The sequence below is a fragment of the Bacillus rossius genome, chromosome 12 (genome assembly GCF_032445375.1).
Source record: "Bacillus rossius redtenbacheri isolate Brsri chromosome 12, Brsri_v3, whole genome shotgun sequence".
Lineage (NCBI taxonomy): Eukaryota > Metazoa > Arthropoda > Insecta > Phasmatodea > Bacillidae > Bacillus > Bacillus rossius.
In genome coordinates, this window is record NC_086339.1 from 12945870 (window position 1) to 12962364 (window position 16495).

General features: G+C 40.6%; 1 protein-coding gene across 2 annotated transcripts in view; it reads left to right on the forward strand.

The window, feature by feature from the left end:
* Positions 1-5709: 5709 nt before the first annotated feature.
* Positions 5710-16495, forward strand: part of LOC134537550 (kinesin-like protein KIF20A) — a 57197-nt gene continuing 46411 nt past the window's right edge. Inside the window, exons 1-8 of one of the 2 annotated variants that reach the window (XM_063378111.1) lie at positions 5710-6092; positions 7280-7483; positions 7988-8091; positions 8709-8863; positions 10434-10627; positions 12554-12608; positions 13520-13756; positions 14878-15055. In XM_063378111.1, coding sequence (XP_063234181.1) covers positions 7280-7483; positions 7988-8091; positions 8709-8863; positions 10434-10627; positions 12554-12608; positions 13520-13756; positions 14878-15055 — 1127 coding nt within the window. In that variant the 5' untranslated portion in view covers positions 5710-6092. The remainder of the gene's footprint in view (positions 6093-7279; positions 7484-7987; positions 8092-8708; positions 8864-10433; positions 10628-12553; positions 12609-13519; positions 13757-14877; positions 15056-16495) is intronic. The other variant, XM_063378110.1, reaches the window with a different exon arrangement.

Below are 16495 nucleotides of genomic sequence, written 5' to 3' on the forward strand. Positions count from 1 at the left end.
GGACGATCTGCGCGAAGACGCCCGACGTCGCCAAGCTGACTACCTGACTAGACGTACGCCGCAGACGCACCAGCCCCCAGCACGACTAGAGCCTGGCCAGCAGGTGTTTGTTAAGTGTCATCACCTGTCGGCTGGCGAGCGGGGCTTTTGCGCCAGTCTGGCTCCTAAGTGGGCGGGGCCACAGGAGATCGTAGACAGACTGGGCACCACCTCGTACCTCGTGCGTCGCGCCGACGGACGGACAACTAAGGTGCACAGGGACGACATTCGACTGATAGGCGACCCGCACGACGAGTACGACCACGACGACAGCGGACCAGTGGACGGTGACGAGGCCGAGGATGACGTCACCGAAGGTGTACTGGCCGACCTCGGCGCCCCTGTGGTGGTACCGCCGGAGCCGGACCTGGGACGTCGACGGGGACACGCCCACCCCAGGTCACTGCGGGGGGTTGGCAGGGACGTTGACAGGGACGACGACACACGGGACGGGACCGATGACAACGTCGCAGTAGGAGTCCTGGTCGACCTCGATGACCCCGTGGTGACGCCACCGGAACCGGATCAGGGACGTCGACGGGGACACGCCTACCCCGGGTCACGGCGAGTGGCAGGCGAGAACGCTGACGGGGACGGTGACACACGGGACGGGACCGATGACAACGTCGCAGTAGGAGTCCTGGTCGACCTCGATGACCCCGTGGTGACGCCACCGGAACCGGATCAGGGACGTCGACGGGGACACGCCTACCCCGGGTCACGGCGAGTGGCAGGCGAGAACGCTGACGGGGACGGTGACACACGGGACAGGACCGATGACAACGTCGCAGTAGGAGTCCTGGTCGACCTCGGTGACCCCGGGGTGACGCCACCGGAGCCGGATCAGGGACGTCGACGAGGACACGCCCACCCCAAGTCACTGCGGGGGGTTGGCAGGAATGTTGACAGGGACGACGACACCTGGGGCACGACACATGGACGGGCCCCCACGACGACACCGACTCAGCCTCCTACGGGGGGACAGCAAAAGGGGAACGGTGGTTGGCAACTGGCAAGAGGGGGCGGGGAACGGACGCCCGTCAGAAGGGGCGGAAGGGGTCCGCGTGGCGCAAGCATGGCAGAGCTGGAGCGCTTTGTGGACCGGGTGCTCCCGCCTGATGACGTCAGCGCCTACGCCAACGACACTGATGGACCGCTCATCGAGGACGTAACACATGACAACACTGCTCAGGGCGACCTGGTCGACCTGAGTGAACCAGTGGTGACGTTGCCGGAGCCTACCCAGAGACGTGGACGGAGGTACGTCCACTCCTGGGAACGGCGGGTGACGGGGACGGACGTGAGCAAGGACGTGACAGACGGGGTAACGGTCCGGCTCCTCAGTGGGGAGGGCGATGTCGACAGGGCCCAGCAGGTGGTCCTGGACTTGCCTTCCGGGGAGCCGAGGATGACCGCTCACGCGGGGAGGGGACCGGCGTTGCGCCGGTCCACGCGTGAGAAGACGGCCCCCCACTACCTCCGGGACTACGAGTGGGGGAGTCAGCGCAAACCCCGCGACGTAAGACAAACGACCGACGGGGGGTTACGCTGCAGCGTGATGCAGCTCCTGCCCCAGTTTGCCCGACCCGGACGGAATGACGTGACGAGCTCCGACGACCAGACAAGTGGCCGGACGCGGACGCGGCTGCCGGTCTAGGTCGGCGTCGGGGGCCAGGACGGCCTCGGGAGAGGGGGGGCATATGACGACAGTCGTCGTACCCTCCCAGATACAGAGGCCGTACCTGGCCACCGACGCGGGCCTGAGGGGGCCTATTTTCCCCCCCAGTGAACCCCAGTGTGTGCGACGGCCAGGGACGCACCCGCGTGCGCCCTAGCATGCCAACGAGTGTTTTTTCTATGTGACTTTATCTTTTATTTCAGTGTGTATATATTTGTAAACGATTAAGGGATTTGAATGTGTGTAATTAACTTATTTTATTTATTATTCATTGTGCAAGTTCGCTGTGTAATTAATGTCTCGTGTATGTCTTTGTAAATAATTCAATAACTTTTTCTGAAGTGTTTCGCCGTAGTATGTAATTGCAGCCTGGCGCGCCGCGGGACGGAGCTCTCTCCCACGCCGGCCGATTTTCCCCTCCCTCCCCGCCACCCGCGGGCGCCGGCCCGCGGGCGAGCGGGGAGAGGCAGTCGCGTCCTGGTCTCGAGCGGAGACAGACGTGTTCGTTGCTCCGCGAGCCGCGCACGTTGCGCTCGGGATTGAACGTTCGCTCAGTCCGCAGTCGGTCACGGCAGCTGAGCTGCCACCGCGAATCAGCTTAGCATTGTTAACTTACGAGTCATCGGGAGACGTGTCTAGCGGGCAGTTTCTACAACGCGAACGTGGTGCTACGAGTCTCTGAACTTTTCGCCGTCCACGGAACATTACGTAACGGGCCGCGTATGTACAGCGTTCCGTCTTCGGGCCCTTTCTCACTGGGTCAGCCTAGCATTAATAAACTTTACGATTCGCGCCGAAACGTATTTGAGAACCGCCCCGTCATCAGGGAGTCCGTGTCGCCGTGGTAGGGCACTTGTTCCGCGACGGTTCCGCCAGGCTGCGGCAGGACTTTATAAGCGTTAATAAAAGACGGCTCGTGAAATTCGTTAATGCCGTGTTCTGCTTGCGACAACCTACCAACATTCCTCGCAATCACTTCACTCTCCCTCCAGGTCCCGCCTTTCCCGGTCCCGGCCACGTTGGCCTGGACCCACACCTCTCCGACGAGGGCAGTACGGGCATAACAGGACATTTATTTCAACGGGAAAACGGGGACCTGAAGCCGAGGGACGTCAACTTCATATCCAACACTGTCAAATCAACAGAAGTTGGCCCTTCCACCCAGACACCACCAGGACTTCCATCGTGAAATTTAGCGCCAGATATCCCTCGAACTGACACTAATCCCACCGATATTGGTCTTCCTGACATCGGGAATCACACAAGGGACGATGCCTTTTGGGCGGACAAATCCAGTCGTTTCTCGGGTAGCAGATACAACACACTCTACGACAATGACGACGGCGGTTCATTTATGGAATCTGCCTCAAAATGGGTTTCAGGTACTTCTAAACATATGCCTAGTTAAGAGACCCAAGGGCATTGAAGCAATAGGGAACAGACCAACTCTACGAAAAACCGCGCCCCGAAGACACTAATCACAAGCACACATCTTAGGCATATATGCTATCCAAGCAAAGCAATAACTTCCTGTTACCTCAACAAACCACTCCGAGAACAATACACTCCTCACAGAGAAACAGTACCATAAAATTTTCGCCAAAACATTAAAATTCCCTCAATCTACTGCAGGGGTAACATTAGCGAAAAGCCATAAGTGCCCTTGCAAAAACAGCAGGACCCATGAAGGTAATGCAACAGGGTAATGAAATTCGTTACGATCCATCCAGCCGGGAAGTTCACCAGAAAAATTGAAATACCCAATTGACAAAGACGTTCACAAAAAATATTTTAATTTCCAAAAGACTGCAATGCACTGCCGTCACCCGGCCTCTGTAAAAGGCCCGGGAAGTACATGAAGGGCCCTACGGACATCGCGGTGCTGTTATTTTCCGGATTTAGGGGAAGGGGGGGGGGGGGCCGCCCAGCTAGTGGGACACTAGGCCGTTAGTGATGAGTCGCGGGTACTCTGCCCCCGCATGCCCCGCCAGGTACGCGGCTGGGAATCTACCCTGAGACTCCCTCCTTGGCTGTGAGGCCACTCGGCCGTGTGGAAGACGGAATGGTACAGAATAATCGTAGACGACACAGTTTATATTAAATTGGCTTTTAATCCATAGACTTCACCGGTGGTATGCATGGGTACGCTGTACTCCCTACACATACACTACATGGTGGCAGAACCGCTACAAAAGCTATAATAATGCGCTAGGCGGTGTCTAAGCTGATGTACAATAACACTAACACACGCTGATTACAAAACAAAACACGAACCTAACATAACACAGTGAATTTGCCGCGGCAGTCTCGCGGGGACGTGATTACTGTTCGCCGGAGACGGCCAGTGCCGAAAGTTAATTGTCTTAGGAGGGCTCAATGAGTGTGACCCTAAATTCTAGTCTACACTTACGTGAAGTTGAAGCCGGCAGGCGTATGCGCGGCGGTCTTATCAAAAACGTGTTGGCTGGAGTCGGCCAGTGTTGCAAATTGCGTGGTCTGCTATGCGGTGCGGAATCTCAGAGGAAAAGGTCGAGATAAGCCTGGTCCGCGAAATACAAGCTGAGTCTACGTGAGCAGCAATGAAGTAAAAAGGTTTGGTTATTAAATCAAGTGTAAAGTGAACGATCGGTGGAACAAAGTTGAAGGCTGCTCACGGACACATGTCTTGACCTGGCGCGGAGTGGTTGGAGACTGCTGAACATGGCCGCTTCGCAAGGGAGGGAAACTTTCACCTCCTTTGTGAGTAAGTGCCAAAAACTTATATCAATCTAATTTGCTCTATTATAAGCTAAAAACACTTTCCAGGTGCTCAATTAAAAGGTAGCGCCTGGTAATTGGGTGCTTAAGGCTTAAAAACTGTTTTATAGTATTTAATTATTTGAATTGTGGCATCAAGTTGGCGACTGTAAATTTAGTAACATCTTATCTTACTGTGAACTGTTCTAGTTGGATTTCTCCTAATCTTACTCGATCATTGTCACTGGCATTTTAATTAAGGCCAGTGGCCGCGGTGACTGGTAATGAGGTTCGTTGTGTACTCCGTGCATGCGGTGCTCGCACCAAGTAGCTAAGATGCACTTGTTTAATGCCTGTGAATTAATAATTGTGTCCTAATGTCTTGTTCCATAATTGTTTTATGAGGTAGAGCCCCCGGGGTTTCGTGCCCTTAAGTTTATTTGAGTCTAGTGGGGTCCGCCTGAGGTGCTCACCTGACTCACCTGACTCATTCCCGCCGGGCTAGGGGTGCGCTCCGAAAATGGGATCTTGTAGTAGCGGTGCGGAGCACGGGCTTAGAGGCCATGGTTGGGACGACGTCAGCACTTAGTTTTTGATCAAACTTCCGTCTGATATCACTCCTGAAGAAATAGCTGAATATGATTAGAACTTATGGGATTAGCAGTGTCCTATTAATTTCTTGCAAGGAACATTTTTAACTACTGTATCGTGTTATTTTCAATATGGAAACCAATAATTCAAAATATCAGTACTGGCCACATATGTATAATGCTATGTGTTAGTAAAATATCTCATCATACAATTCCATTATCTTTTCTTTTTCAAGTTTTCCTACAATAAATTACACAGAAATCGGTGTAATATATAGTATAAGGATTGCAACATTATACATGTAACTTATATTTTTTTATTAATCTATTGTATGTCAACTTAAAAAGCAAGACTGTGGCTGACGACCTAGGACCACGTTTACTTTTATTGAATTTTTATATTCACTTAAAACTAAATATTATTTTATTTTGTTAATTGTTTTACCATAATGAAAATAGAACGCAAAAGAACATTATTACTATTAATATTTTTTTTAATTGTAAGACGTTAATTTTTATATTTCTATTATAATACATTTTATATGAACTAATTTCAATATGTCTGTATTCTAATATTGTTGACTAACGAAAATTAGTAAGTAAAGTATTGGTCGTCTTTAGAAATGGAACATTTAAAGGATATTTTTGTTTTTTATGTTGGTGTTTAGTTTTTGTAAATTACAATCAATTCAAATAAGTTTATGGCAACGACCATATACATTGGTAACGGTCAAATAAAAGTGTTGGTTAATTCGAGAAAATTTATAGAATTCTAATGTTTTATTACTGACATGTTGTGAAATATGATTTGTATACTCACGTTTCTTTATTGAGTGTGTAATACTGTATAACTGGAATTCAGAGTTGTAATATTTTGATACTTTGTTTTGATGCCGGGTTTGAAAAATTGTAATTGAATTCTGAATTTAAAGAGTGTTTTGTAGATGTGAGCCGTCTAGAAGATCTAGCAGAACAGAAAACCCTGTAGTTTTGATTACATTATGTTATGAGAAAATATTAAATCGACATCAGGTTCATATTATTTTAAGGTAGGTTTGTTTTTTGTGAAGTATTTTTTGCCAAAAAACTGATAAACTTCTTAAATTAAATATTTTAATAAATATTAAGCAAAATTGTATTTAAAGATAAATTACTTATGTCTTTTCTTTTTTATCATGATAATTTACTTGTCATTTTGATTAATTTGGCCTTTGGTTTCCTAGCATTTGTAAGTACAAGTTAGCATGCTGGGATTAGTCATTAATCAAACAACAATTTACTTCCTGAAATGTTTTCTAATCATGTTCTATAGTCTTGGCCACAATCAACATTATATTAACACTTAATACAATTTCTTGGACATAATGCTTTTACATTTTTTCCTTGATTGTCACGGGAAAAATTTACTAAAGCAAAATAATTAATAAACGTGAACATAAAACCACAGAAAACAAGTCTAAATCAGCTGGTGTCAAACAGATAAACCCAATGATGAATCTAAACAGGTATTATGGACAACATGATGACAGCACAGATGAACACATTCAAACTTAAATATCAGACAGCACAAGAATTCGGTGGATGAAATTTAGTCATGAAAAAAATGTAACAGCACTGACTAACACAGTGGTCTTACAATGGCAAGACTGTTTCGATAATAACTTAAAATTCATAGACAACAAAACCTGGACAATGCAGCAAATATACGAACACAGAGATGAAGATAAACATTTTATGGACAACACAATGACAACACTATAGCTTTCCTATGACAAAACAGCTCCAACATTTTGGGAACTGTCATCTGTTTCTATCAGGCATTAACAGACTGATTAGCCATTCTTACATAAAAAAATACCACATTACAAAACAGTCAAATTTTCTTCGAATGTCTGTAAATATCTGCTCCGAACAAATTGATGCTTTCACTTAGCAACAACACACCAAATTATGAGTGAAGAAGGAATTAAAAATTTTTCAGGACTTAAATATTTACCAAATCAGAATATTCTGGTGTGGGAAATGTGGCAAATTATTCTGGTGGCATTGAGTACTTTTTCTTAAGGGCTATTGTTTTTCCAACATGTGTATTTTGTTGCTGCTCTATTGAAGAGCTTCATTCTAGTCAGTATTGTGTGTAGATGATCATGGACCATGTGTACAACTCTGCTGCTTGGTGTGCAAGGTTTATCTTTTGGATGTGTCATCACTCTGGTGTGTTTGTCTTTCTTTGTAGATGAATGACAACAGCGCGTTCAACTTTAGCTCAAACATTTCTTACCTTTATCCGAGGGAGCCTAGTTTGCGGCCTGGCGAACGGCCCGGGCTCAGGCAGTGTTCCCGGCCTCAGAAGCTTCTGTTTCAGTTTGGCGAGGCCAACAAGGAGACTGAAGATGCCGTTAAAGTATACTTGAGGATCAAGCCTAGCGATGAAGGCATGGTATGTTTCCTTTTATTTGGCTACGTATGGTTCATAGTTTTTAGGAAACAGTTTATTGAACTGTAGTGGAATGTGTGAGTTGTAGAATTTCAGTGATTTACAATTGCACATTAAATTCTAGTAGGTTTTTATAGTATAGTAGTAAGGAAAGGCATGCAGCTATTGGGGTAAGGAATGTTTTTGATTTGACTCTTGCTACAAAGTCTGCATATTCTTAAATGCTTTTCTTAAATGGACCCCACTCTGATATCTTGAGCAATTTTAAAATTACATGTTTTTTTTTTCTGAATCTCTGCACATCTTACGTGTGCCAAGGTAGGCTGGCCCTTAACAATAAATCACTACGGAGACAATGAACATAATTTTTACAAACTGCCAGAGTGAAGTTTTGTTGATCTTTAAACTACACTGTCTGTGGATCTATATTTATTGGTATTGTGTTTTGTTCTTGCATGAAGTGGAAGCTAAAATGTGTAGTAATCTCATTCCGACATATTATTGCAGGGTAAGCTGTTCAGTGCAATTGATGACCGAAAGTTGTTTGTTGACCACTCGAGGGACTCCACCATATCTCATAAAAGTGACCAGGCCAGACGCCACAGTGAACAGTAAGTACTTTTTTTCTATAATTGCCAACTCTGGATTCTGTTATCTGTCTCATTTTCCTGGAAGAGGTTTTTTATTTTCCAGGGGTTATTAATTTAATTTGACGGAATTTGACACATCTAATACCCTATACTCGAAACTTGCATAAGTTAAAGCCTAGTTTTCTCTCGCACAAAAATTACATGCAGGTACAGTACTATTGTTATAGCAATTTATATTGGTAACAAGAAGTCTTTTTAAAAAGTAATAGAGTGGAAGTTCATGTAGGACCTTCCTGATGCAGCAAAAATCAAATGTTGCTAAGCATTGGTAGGCAACCTTAGGTATATGTATACTTGCTGTTTGCTGACAGGACAGTTTGACAAAGAGAATCACTATTAGAACATTAGAAGCAACTAAAATAAGCACTTTTCTGCTTTAGATTTGTAACATTTTAACAACAAAATGGTTAAAGTTAAAATAAAAGGTTCCTTACTTCAAAAGGATTGCTATTCCAAGATTTTCAGAAAATTAAATCACTGTTTTCCCTAGGTGGCTTTTAAGTTATTACTCTGGGGATTTAAAAAAATGTATATTTAGGTACATAGGAGATATACCTAGGTATTTTGTTGCTGTGCAGGTTTGTTTTCACGAAGATTCTGAGAGAGAGCATAGACCAGTCGCAGGTATTCAGGGAGTGTGCCCTGCAGCCCTTGAAGAACTTCATCCAGGGTGACAACTGCCTAGTGTTCGCGTATGGCACGACTAATGCAGGGAAGACTTTCACAATCCGAGGTGAGTGGGTGTATTTCTGTGGCTTAATAAAAACAAACATTTATTTATTTGTTTGTCTTTAGATAATATTAGACAGTCAATTTTTTTCATGATTTTTGGAAGCCATTGACAGGATGCATCAAGTGTAGACATACAGTAGACTCCAGACAATCAGGGTGTGAATTATCCAGTTTGTGGGTTAACCGTGGCATATTTCACTTCCATAAAACATAAAAACAATTTTTACTTTTTAATTTTTTATTTCCGTGCGCACATAATGGTAATGACATTTGTGTAACACATTAAATCCAGTGCAGTTAATTAGTAATGCAATGACTTAATAATGTGACGAAACATGAAACAAAATTTACTCTTTCCTCAATAGCTATTTGTTTCCTTCATTGCATATTTATTTCCGCTGACGTCTTGAGTTTCAGCCAACGTTTATATTCCGCCATCCCACATGTCAGGCATGTCAGCAGGGACTGGAGCGAGAAACTGGAAGCTTTTAGGGCTAGTTTACCTCGCACCTCCTAGGATGCGCTAGTTGAAAATCATGGCACAAACACATTTAGTAAATAACAGTGTTAGGAATTATCTTAACAGGTTAAATAATTTTTGTAATAATAGAAAATGTTAATTTTAAGCTTTTTAAAATCTTAATACAACTGATATATCTCCTATATCAAAAAAATTATTATTTATGTATTTTGTAACGTGGAAATATTGGTAGCACCTATATAGGAACGTTATGCCCAAGCCTTATTATGTAAACGATGCCGTACGTAAATTATTAAATAAATAAATTTTAAATGGTTTAATCTCAAAATGTTATTTAATATTTATTTAAATGTACAGATTTTGTATTTAGACTTATATTAGCACTGAATAATAATTTTAGCGGAAGTACTGTCTTCATTAAAATTGTAGTAAGCAAGCACACTAACCTGATTGGAAAATAAATTACTTTGATTAAAATACTCTCTTGCTGGAAAAAAAAAAAACGAATTTTATTTTCTTTTGACAACCTGCATTTGTTTTTTTGTCATTCCCACGGGAATAACTGAGGTTTATGATTAAACTATTAAAGGATATCACATAGTTTTTTCTTGTGAAAGATATTAATTGTTTTGTCTTGTGAAGAAATATTACTTCTTTTGTCTTGTGGAATCAATGTACATGGTACTACAGGTGTCTACAAGTCGCATAAGTCCCTAATGTCACAAAGAAGTCCCTAAACAAGAAGCTGCCAAAAGTTACGAAACTTTAATTTCTTGCATCCTTTTGGTAACTTAAATTTTGTTTTTTTGATGCCTCACTTCATTTTATAGTCGTGTGTTGTAATTATCTCTGAAAATGATTAAGCGTTTTTAGGTCTTAAAAATTCTGTACACGTCTGTGAGTTGTAGAAAATTTTTTGTATTGCATTTGCTCATGTTTTGGTTTTAGTTACGATTGTAAATTTAAAAAAATCGCCCTTTGATAAAAAAAATTGTAAAAAAAAATTTTTAAAAGATTTTTGAGACATTCCAAAGATTGGTTCACTAAGTATGTATTTGTGAGTGATAAAGTGGTGGTTGTCTTGCCGCAGGTGACGCCAGGAATCCCGGGATCATCCCGCGGGCCCTGGAGTACGTGTTCTCGAGCCTGGGGCCGCGGGTGCTGGACGAGCCGAGCCTCATGCTGGTGCACAGCTCCCACCTGGAGCAGCTCAGCGAGGCCGGCACCACCGTGCTGCTCAACTACAAGCGCCTCATGCTCGACACCTGCCTGGAGCAGTACAAGGTGCGTCCCGCTCTCCTCGAGAGACCGAGTGTGTGATAGGCATGTCATCACACACTGTTATCTTTCAAACACTTCCCAACGTAATCTCATGCTTAGATTTGCGCAGTTTCGTTTAAGTTCAGTTAATTTTTACATTATTACACTGCCCAAAAAAAATAAAACTTTTTTTTTTTTTCTGTATTTATGTTTCAAAACGCTGGAAACAAAACCATTTTGAAATGGTATACTGTACGTCAGAAATTTGTAATACAGCAGACAAACTATTAAAATAATATATTTTAATAGTTCATTTTTACATTTTTTTATACTACAGCAGCAATCTCACAAAAGTGTTACACAAATATAACTTTATCTTTGATTATTTAGTAAAATGGCTGACGTCTAATTTATATCAGTGGGTGGAGGTAATTGTTTTTGTTTACATCACGAGCTGTTACATATTTCACATGTACATAGTTAAATTCCATTTTTAAATAATTTGTGACTTGATGTTAGAAAGTACTATGTATTGCTTTATTGAAATTAGGACATTAGTTTCTAAACAGAAAATGGCAGAAGAAAAGGAAGCTACTACAGAGTTCTGTTTGTGTACATTTTTCGTTTTGGTAAGGTTATAATTTATGCACATTGAATGAAATTAAAAAAAAAAAACATGAGTAAATAGAAAATTTTTGAAGGAAAAAAAATGTTATTTTCTAATTTATACATACATTTCCAATTTTAATAAACTTGACATTTCATTTTATCATATTTTGATCATACTTTTAATTAACCTTTTGCCATTAGTCGTCAGTTATGCACTTATTGTCTTTCTAATTTTTATTCACTTTAGTTCTTTAATATTATATTTTTTGATATTCAACATAGGTACCTACTTAGTTTTATGTTCATATAAGTATTTTTGGTATTTAGAAATAAGCAATAACATCATCTGAGTATGTTCTGCCTGCTATTGTACAGACAATAGTAGTCCATACCTTCGCAGTGATTACTATGTATTTGTCCTTACGTGTTGTGCCCACCATTAAAAAGTCTTTTGACTTGGTGGGCATGTTACAAATTTAAAAATTAAAATAATAAAATGACAAAATTAAAAAATAATCATATTCAAGAAAAACAAGTTGCTAGATTATGCTTAAAATGGAAATTTTTTTGAAACCAACTTTTTTTAAAAAATGAACTTTATATTTAAGGGAGATAATCTTGAATAAAAGTCATAAATTTAAAATTACCATTTTTTATTACATAATCTTTGCACATTGTATGCTGAAATAAAGTTTTAAATGTAGGGGTGCATGCAACATATTGGGTACTACTGCTGTTAGGCTAGCCTTGAGAAACAAATAGTACCATCTTTCTTGTCAAACAGAATTATAGTTAGAATTTTAAAGGGAGGTGGGGGGGAATTATATATTTAAAATGCTTTGCACTTTTTTTAAAGAATTCAATGTTAAATTTCGTGCCAAAGTTCTGTACATGATAAGTTTATTATTTGCAACATGAGAAAACACACAAATTTCCTTACTGAGGTTAGATGAGTACAAATCACTGGTGAGTACTGAAAGATTAGTTCACAATTTTTTTTTACTTTTCACTAATGTTTTAGACTTTTAACACACCAAATTATGGTACTTATTGAAATTTTATTTTTTTACTTCTCTCTGTATTTGGATACTTATCAATTACCGTTACTCTGCACATAGGCTTCAAGTATTTTATGTACTCAGGAAATAAACTTGTGGCTAAAAGGTTGCAGATGCAATAAATCATGTTTTTAGGCTTGCTTGTCTGAATTGATGTTGTGACAGTAAAATTCCAACTGCTGATAAAATAATTCAAAACATCTGAAATAATGTGGCAAAATAATTAACTGTTTTCATGTAATAACTAATTATTGAAGCTGAAAGTACTAACTTTTTTTTCCAGCCTTCTGATCGCAAGTTGACCAGTACCTTGTCTCTGCATTCAGATACGTCTTCTGGTGAGTAATGAAAAGTTATTCTTTGTAATTGTGCTTAAGTATAGACCACCTGCTGTTTATTTTACATAATATTTATTCAAAACTATTTTATGGTATATTTTATTTTCTGTTTGACTTTTTGTTGTATTAGTTGGGAATTTGAGTTGATTTTGGTCACATACTTTATGTTTAGATGTGACAATTCCGTGCTCTACCTGTGTGTGCCTAATACTGGGGATGAAAAATATGTTTGAATTCCAGTTGACTGTGTTACACACTAGCAGTAAAGTTTTCAAAATTTAATTAGTATAAATCAAATTGTTAATAGCTTATGTTTATGATGATGTTGCTTGGCCATGCTGTTTTACCAAATTTTGTTCAATGTTAGGCTGAGTGAATTTACTGTGAAGCTGTGCTCTGACCTTAACTAGCAGCCATTAACAATGGAAAAGGTGTGAATAACTAGGTTTAAATATGTAACTATGAGCTCTTTTAATCTAAACTATGGCCATCCTAAATAGTTTAAAAATTAAATTTTGTTTTTTGATGACTTTTCAGTTTATAGTCTCACATTTAATGTAAATATTGGGAGACTTTAACTCTCACTATGAGGAAATTATCTCTGAAAACATATTAGCATTCCATCATAGAAATATTCATGATTGTGAAAATAGTTGTAGATGTATTACATATAATATTTTTTTTTTGCTTATTATATATCTATAAAAATAAATCTGTCTTGTAAAAATATTAATTTTTTTTTTTTGTAATATTTGAAATATGATCACATATTTGTAGACATCCTGACAGTGCAGTAATAATTACATGTAATGGTGTGTAAATGACTTGATGACACAGTAGTTTCTGTCACGGTTAGTCGTATTGTTGATGTGTTGTCGTGTTGTCTTAAAGTGTTGTCCGTGTGTGCCCAGACGTGTCGGCCATGTTCCAAGACATGGAGGCCCACATCCGGCAGGACCTGTTGTCGGACACGATCCCGTCGAAGCTGGACGAGGATGCGCAGTACCTCGTGTACGTGTCCTTCGCAGAGATCTACAACGAGAACATCTACGACCTTCTGCAGCTGTCGAACCCGCGCCAGGCCTACAGCTGGCGCCGGACGCCTCTGCAGCTGGGGCTGGACTCTTTTGGGAACACCTACATCAAAGGTACTCAGTGGTAAAATAACACGTACAATTAGGATTAGGCACATTGAAATCAAAAGCAATCAAATCTTTACTATTTGTAAGATTTGATTTTTGACAAAAGAGATTTGGAGGAAATGTTATTAATTTCTACAGGTTGGGGTAGGATGCAGTCCTTAGTTCGATAAATTAACTGGAGGGGTTCCAGATTAGGTAGAGGGGTGGGACAGGTGCCGTTAGGTTGGATGATAACATGTTTTAGTAGTCACCATGCGGTGGACAGGTAAACAGTGGGACTTTGTTTTGGATACCATTTTTAAGAACGAGGAAAGTGTAATGGCAATGCAGGAGCCCTTTCACAGGCTGTTCAATTTATATCATAACGACAGTGTTCCTGACACTAATTCGGAAATGGATCAGTAATGTAAGGACAACTGGATCTGCAGTTCCTTAAAAAAACCAGCTGGGCGACCTAAAATTGTGAACTCGTGAAAACATAGAGGCAGTTAGGGCGTCTACTTGAACTACCTCCAGTATTTTCTACATGGAAACACATCGCTGCTCTTGAAATATTGTCCAGAAAAATACGATGAATTTTACACACATACCTTTGGTTACATGCACAAACAAGGGTGGCGGAGGGAGGTTTTTTTTTTTTTACATGTACATAATACATACATGTACAATTACCTGTAGGTATCAGGGGTCTTCAACAATAAGGTGTAAATAAAATAAATTTGGTTTGAATGTCTAAAATTATTGTCAGATAACTTTCTGTGAAGGAGTTGGGGTTCCGCCAAAAGAAAGTCGATCATTTAGGGTTCCCTGGCCGAAACAAACTGGTAACCGCTGGGGTACACGGCTGCCAACATTAAACAACATGCTTTCTGCCGCCATGCTGGCGTTTGGCAAGAGGGAAAATCTATAAATAAACCAGCCAGTGAGTGAGAAAGTGGTGTGTGTGTGCATGCGTGGCCATGCAGCAGTGTTTATGGCTCTCTCTCCCTCTAAATGTCGGTGAACTGGCACCGTACACAATCACCACTTGTCTTTCCTCAAAAGGTTTTTGTAATGCGACTTGTGTCCAAACGTATTTTTTTTTTTTTAATTTGTGAGAAATAGTTTTGGTGTGGTGGTGTTCCCAGACCTGCAGCACTTCCAGGTAACTTCTGGATACGAGGCATACTGCATAATGCTGTTCGGGCAGCATAACCTTCGCATCGCTGGCACAGAGCTGAACAGCGTTTCCAGTCGGTCGCACTGCATCTTCGACGTAAAGCTTGTAAAGTGCACAGGCAACTTCAGTCGCCATAAGATTAGCACGTAAGTGTGCAACCTTTACTACAAACTAATGATATTTTATTTAAAGTTTTGTCTCTAACGCACAGGCGCTGAGGGTAACAGGTGACCACACAGCAGCTGTAAGACGTGCTTGTAAAAGGGGATGAGGGATGGTAGTCGGTCGCTGTGCACGTCACAAATCATGTTTTACAGTAGAAAATCATTTTTACGTACGTGGGATTTTCGAATTCCTGTGGTTAATGTATTTTTCCCCATAGTATTATTGCATTACTTTCTCGGTTTATACAAAAGCATTTTCCCCAATTTACGTTGCAACAGTATTGTATGTTATAGCAAACCATTAGAAAAATTTAGATGCAACAATAATAGCTGAAAGTGAATAGAATAAAGATGATTTATTTTATGTTACTGTGTGTACATGTGGTCACGACAGCTTCGTTTGCCGTTGTAAAACACCTACATTTTCTTTTGTGTCACGTGCCACGGTAAACCCTACGACCATGAACCAAAACTGGTGACATGAACACGAAAATTAAGTTCTGTTTGATATCTCTCTCCTTATAACTTTAATTTATTATGCATGAAAATAAAAGTTGTATATGTGGTTTGATATAAACAGTGGATTACTGTGCCTTTATTAAAGTAAGTTTTAAAACAACTTATGAAATTTGTGTAAATATGGCATATTTGTACATGTTTGGCGATGCCAATTTAACCACATTAGAATTATTTTGGAAAGTCGGTTGGCAGCACTAAATTTTCAAACATTGTAACGGAAACATTTTTAACTTTTTTGGTTCCTAAATGTAAACAATAATTTTGAAAGAAGCGTGTTCATTTAATAGAATTATTCCCTATAAAAAATCTACTTACTGTGAGAGTGGATGGAATTATTGTTTTCTCCATGTAAGATGAAAGTTTTAGTTATTTATAAAATCGTAACCATCCAACATTTTTTTTAGTGTGGTGTATACTTTTGTATTGTTTCTATTATAGTGAGACAGTAAAGAAAATTTTAATACTTCCCTACTACCCTCTTTTATCGTATAATGGTCGCACTCGTGTGATCGTCGCACCCATATTTTAGGACGTCAAAATTTGGATCAAAAAAACTTCTCGCGTAAGGGTTACATAATGTTTTTGGTCCTGCTATTAGATTCCGAGCGCTTTGTGTGGGTATTTTTTCAGTATAAAACAATGTTTTTTAAAATAGAAATCCAATATTTATTCAGACATTACCACTTATTTAATTAACGGAAATACAAAGTTGTCTGACGTGTAAATTATCTTTTAAAGACTTTTTAAACGTTTTAACCTTCATCTGTTTGTCAGCGTCGTCGCGGTGTACCGCGTACAAAACTGTAGCCAGCTCACGTTGCAATCATTAATGTGTTAATGTGTGGTTATGTTGCATTCCGTATAGCGCATGCACACATAGCAGAATATCGATATCTCGCCGAG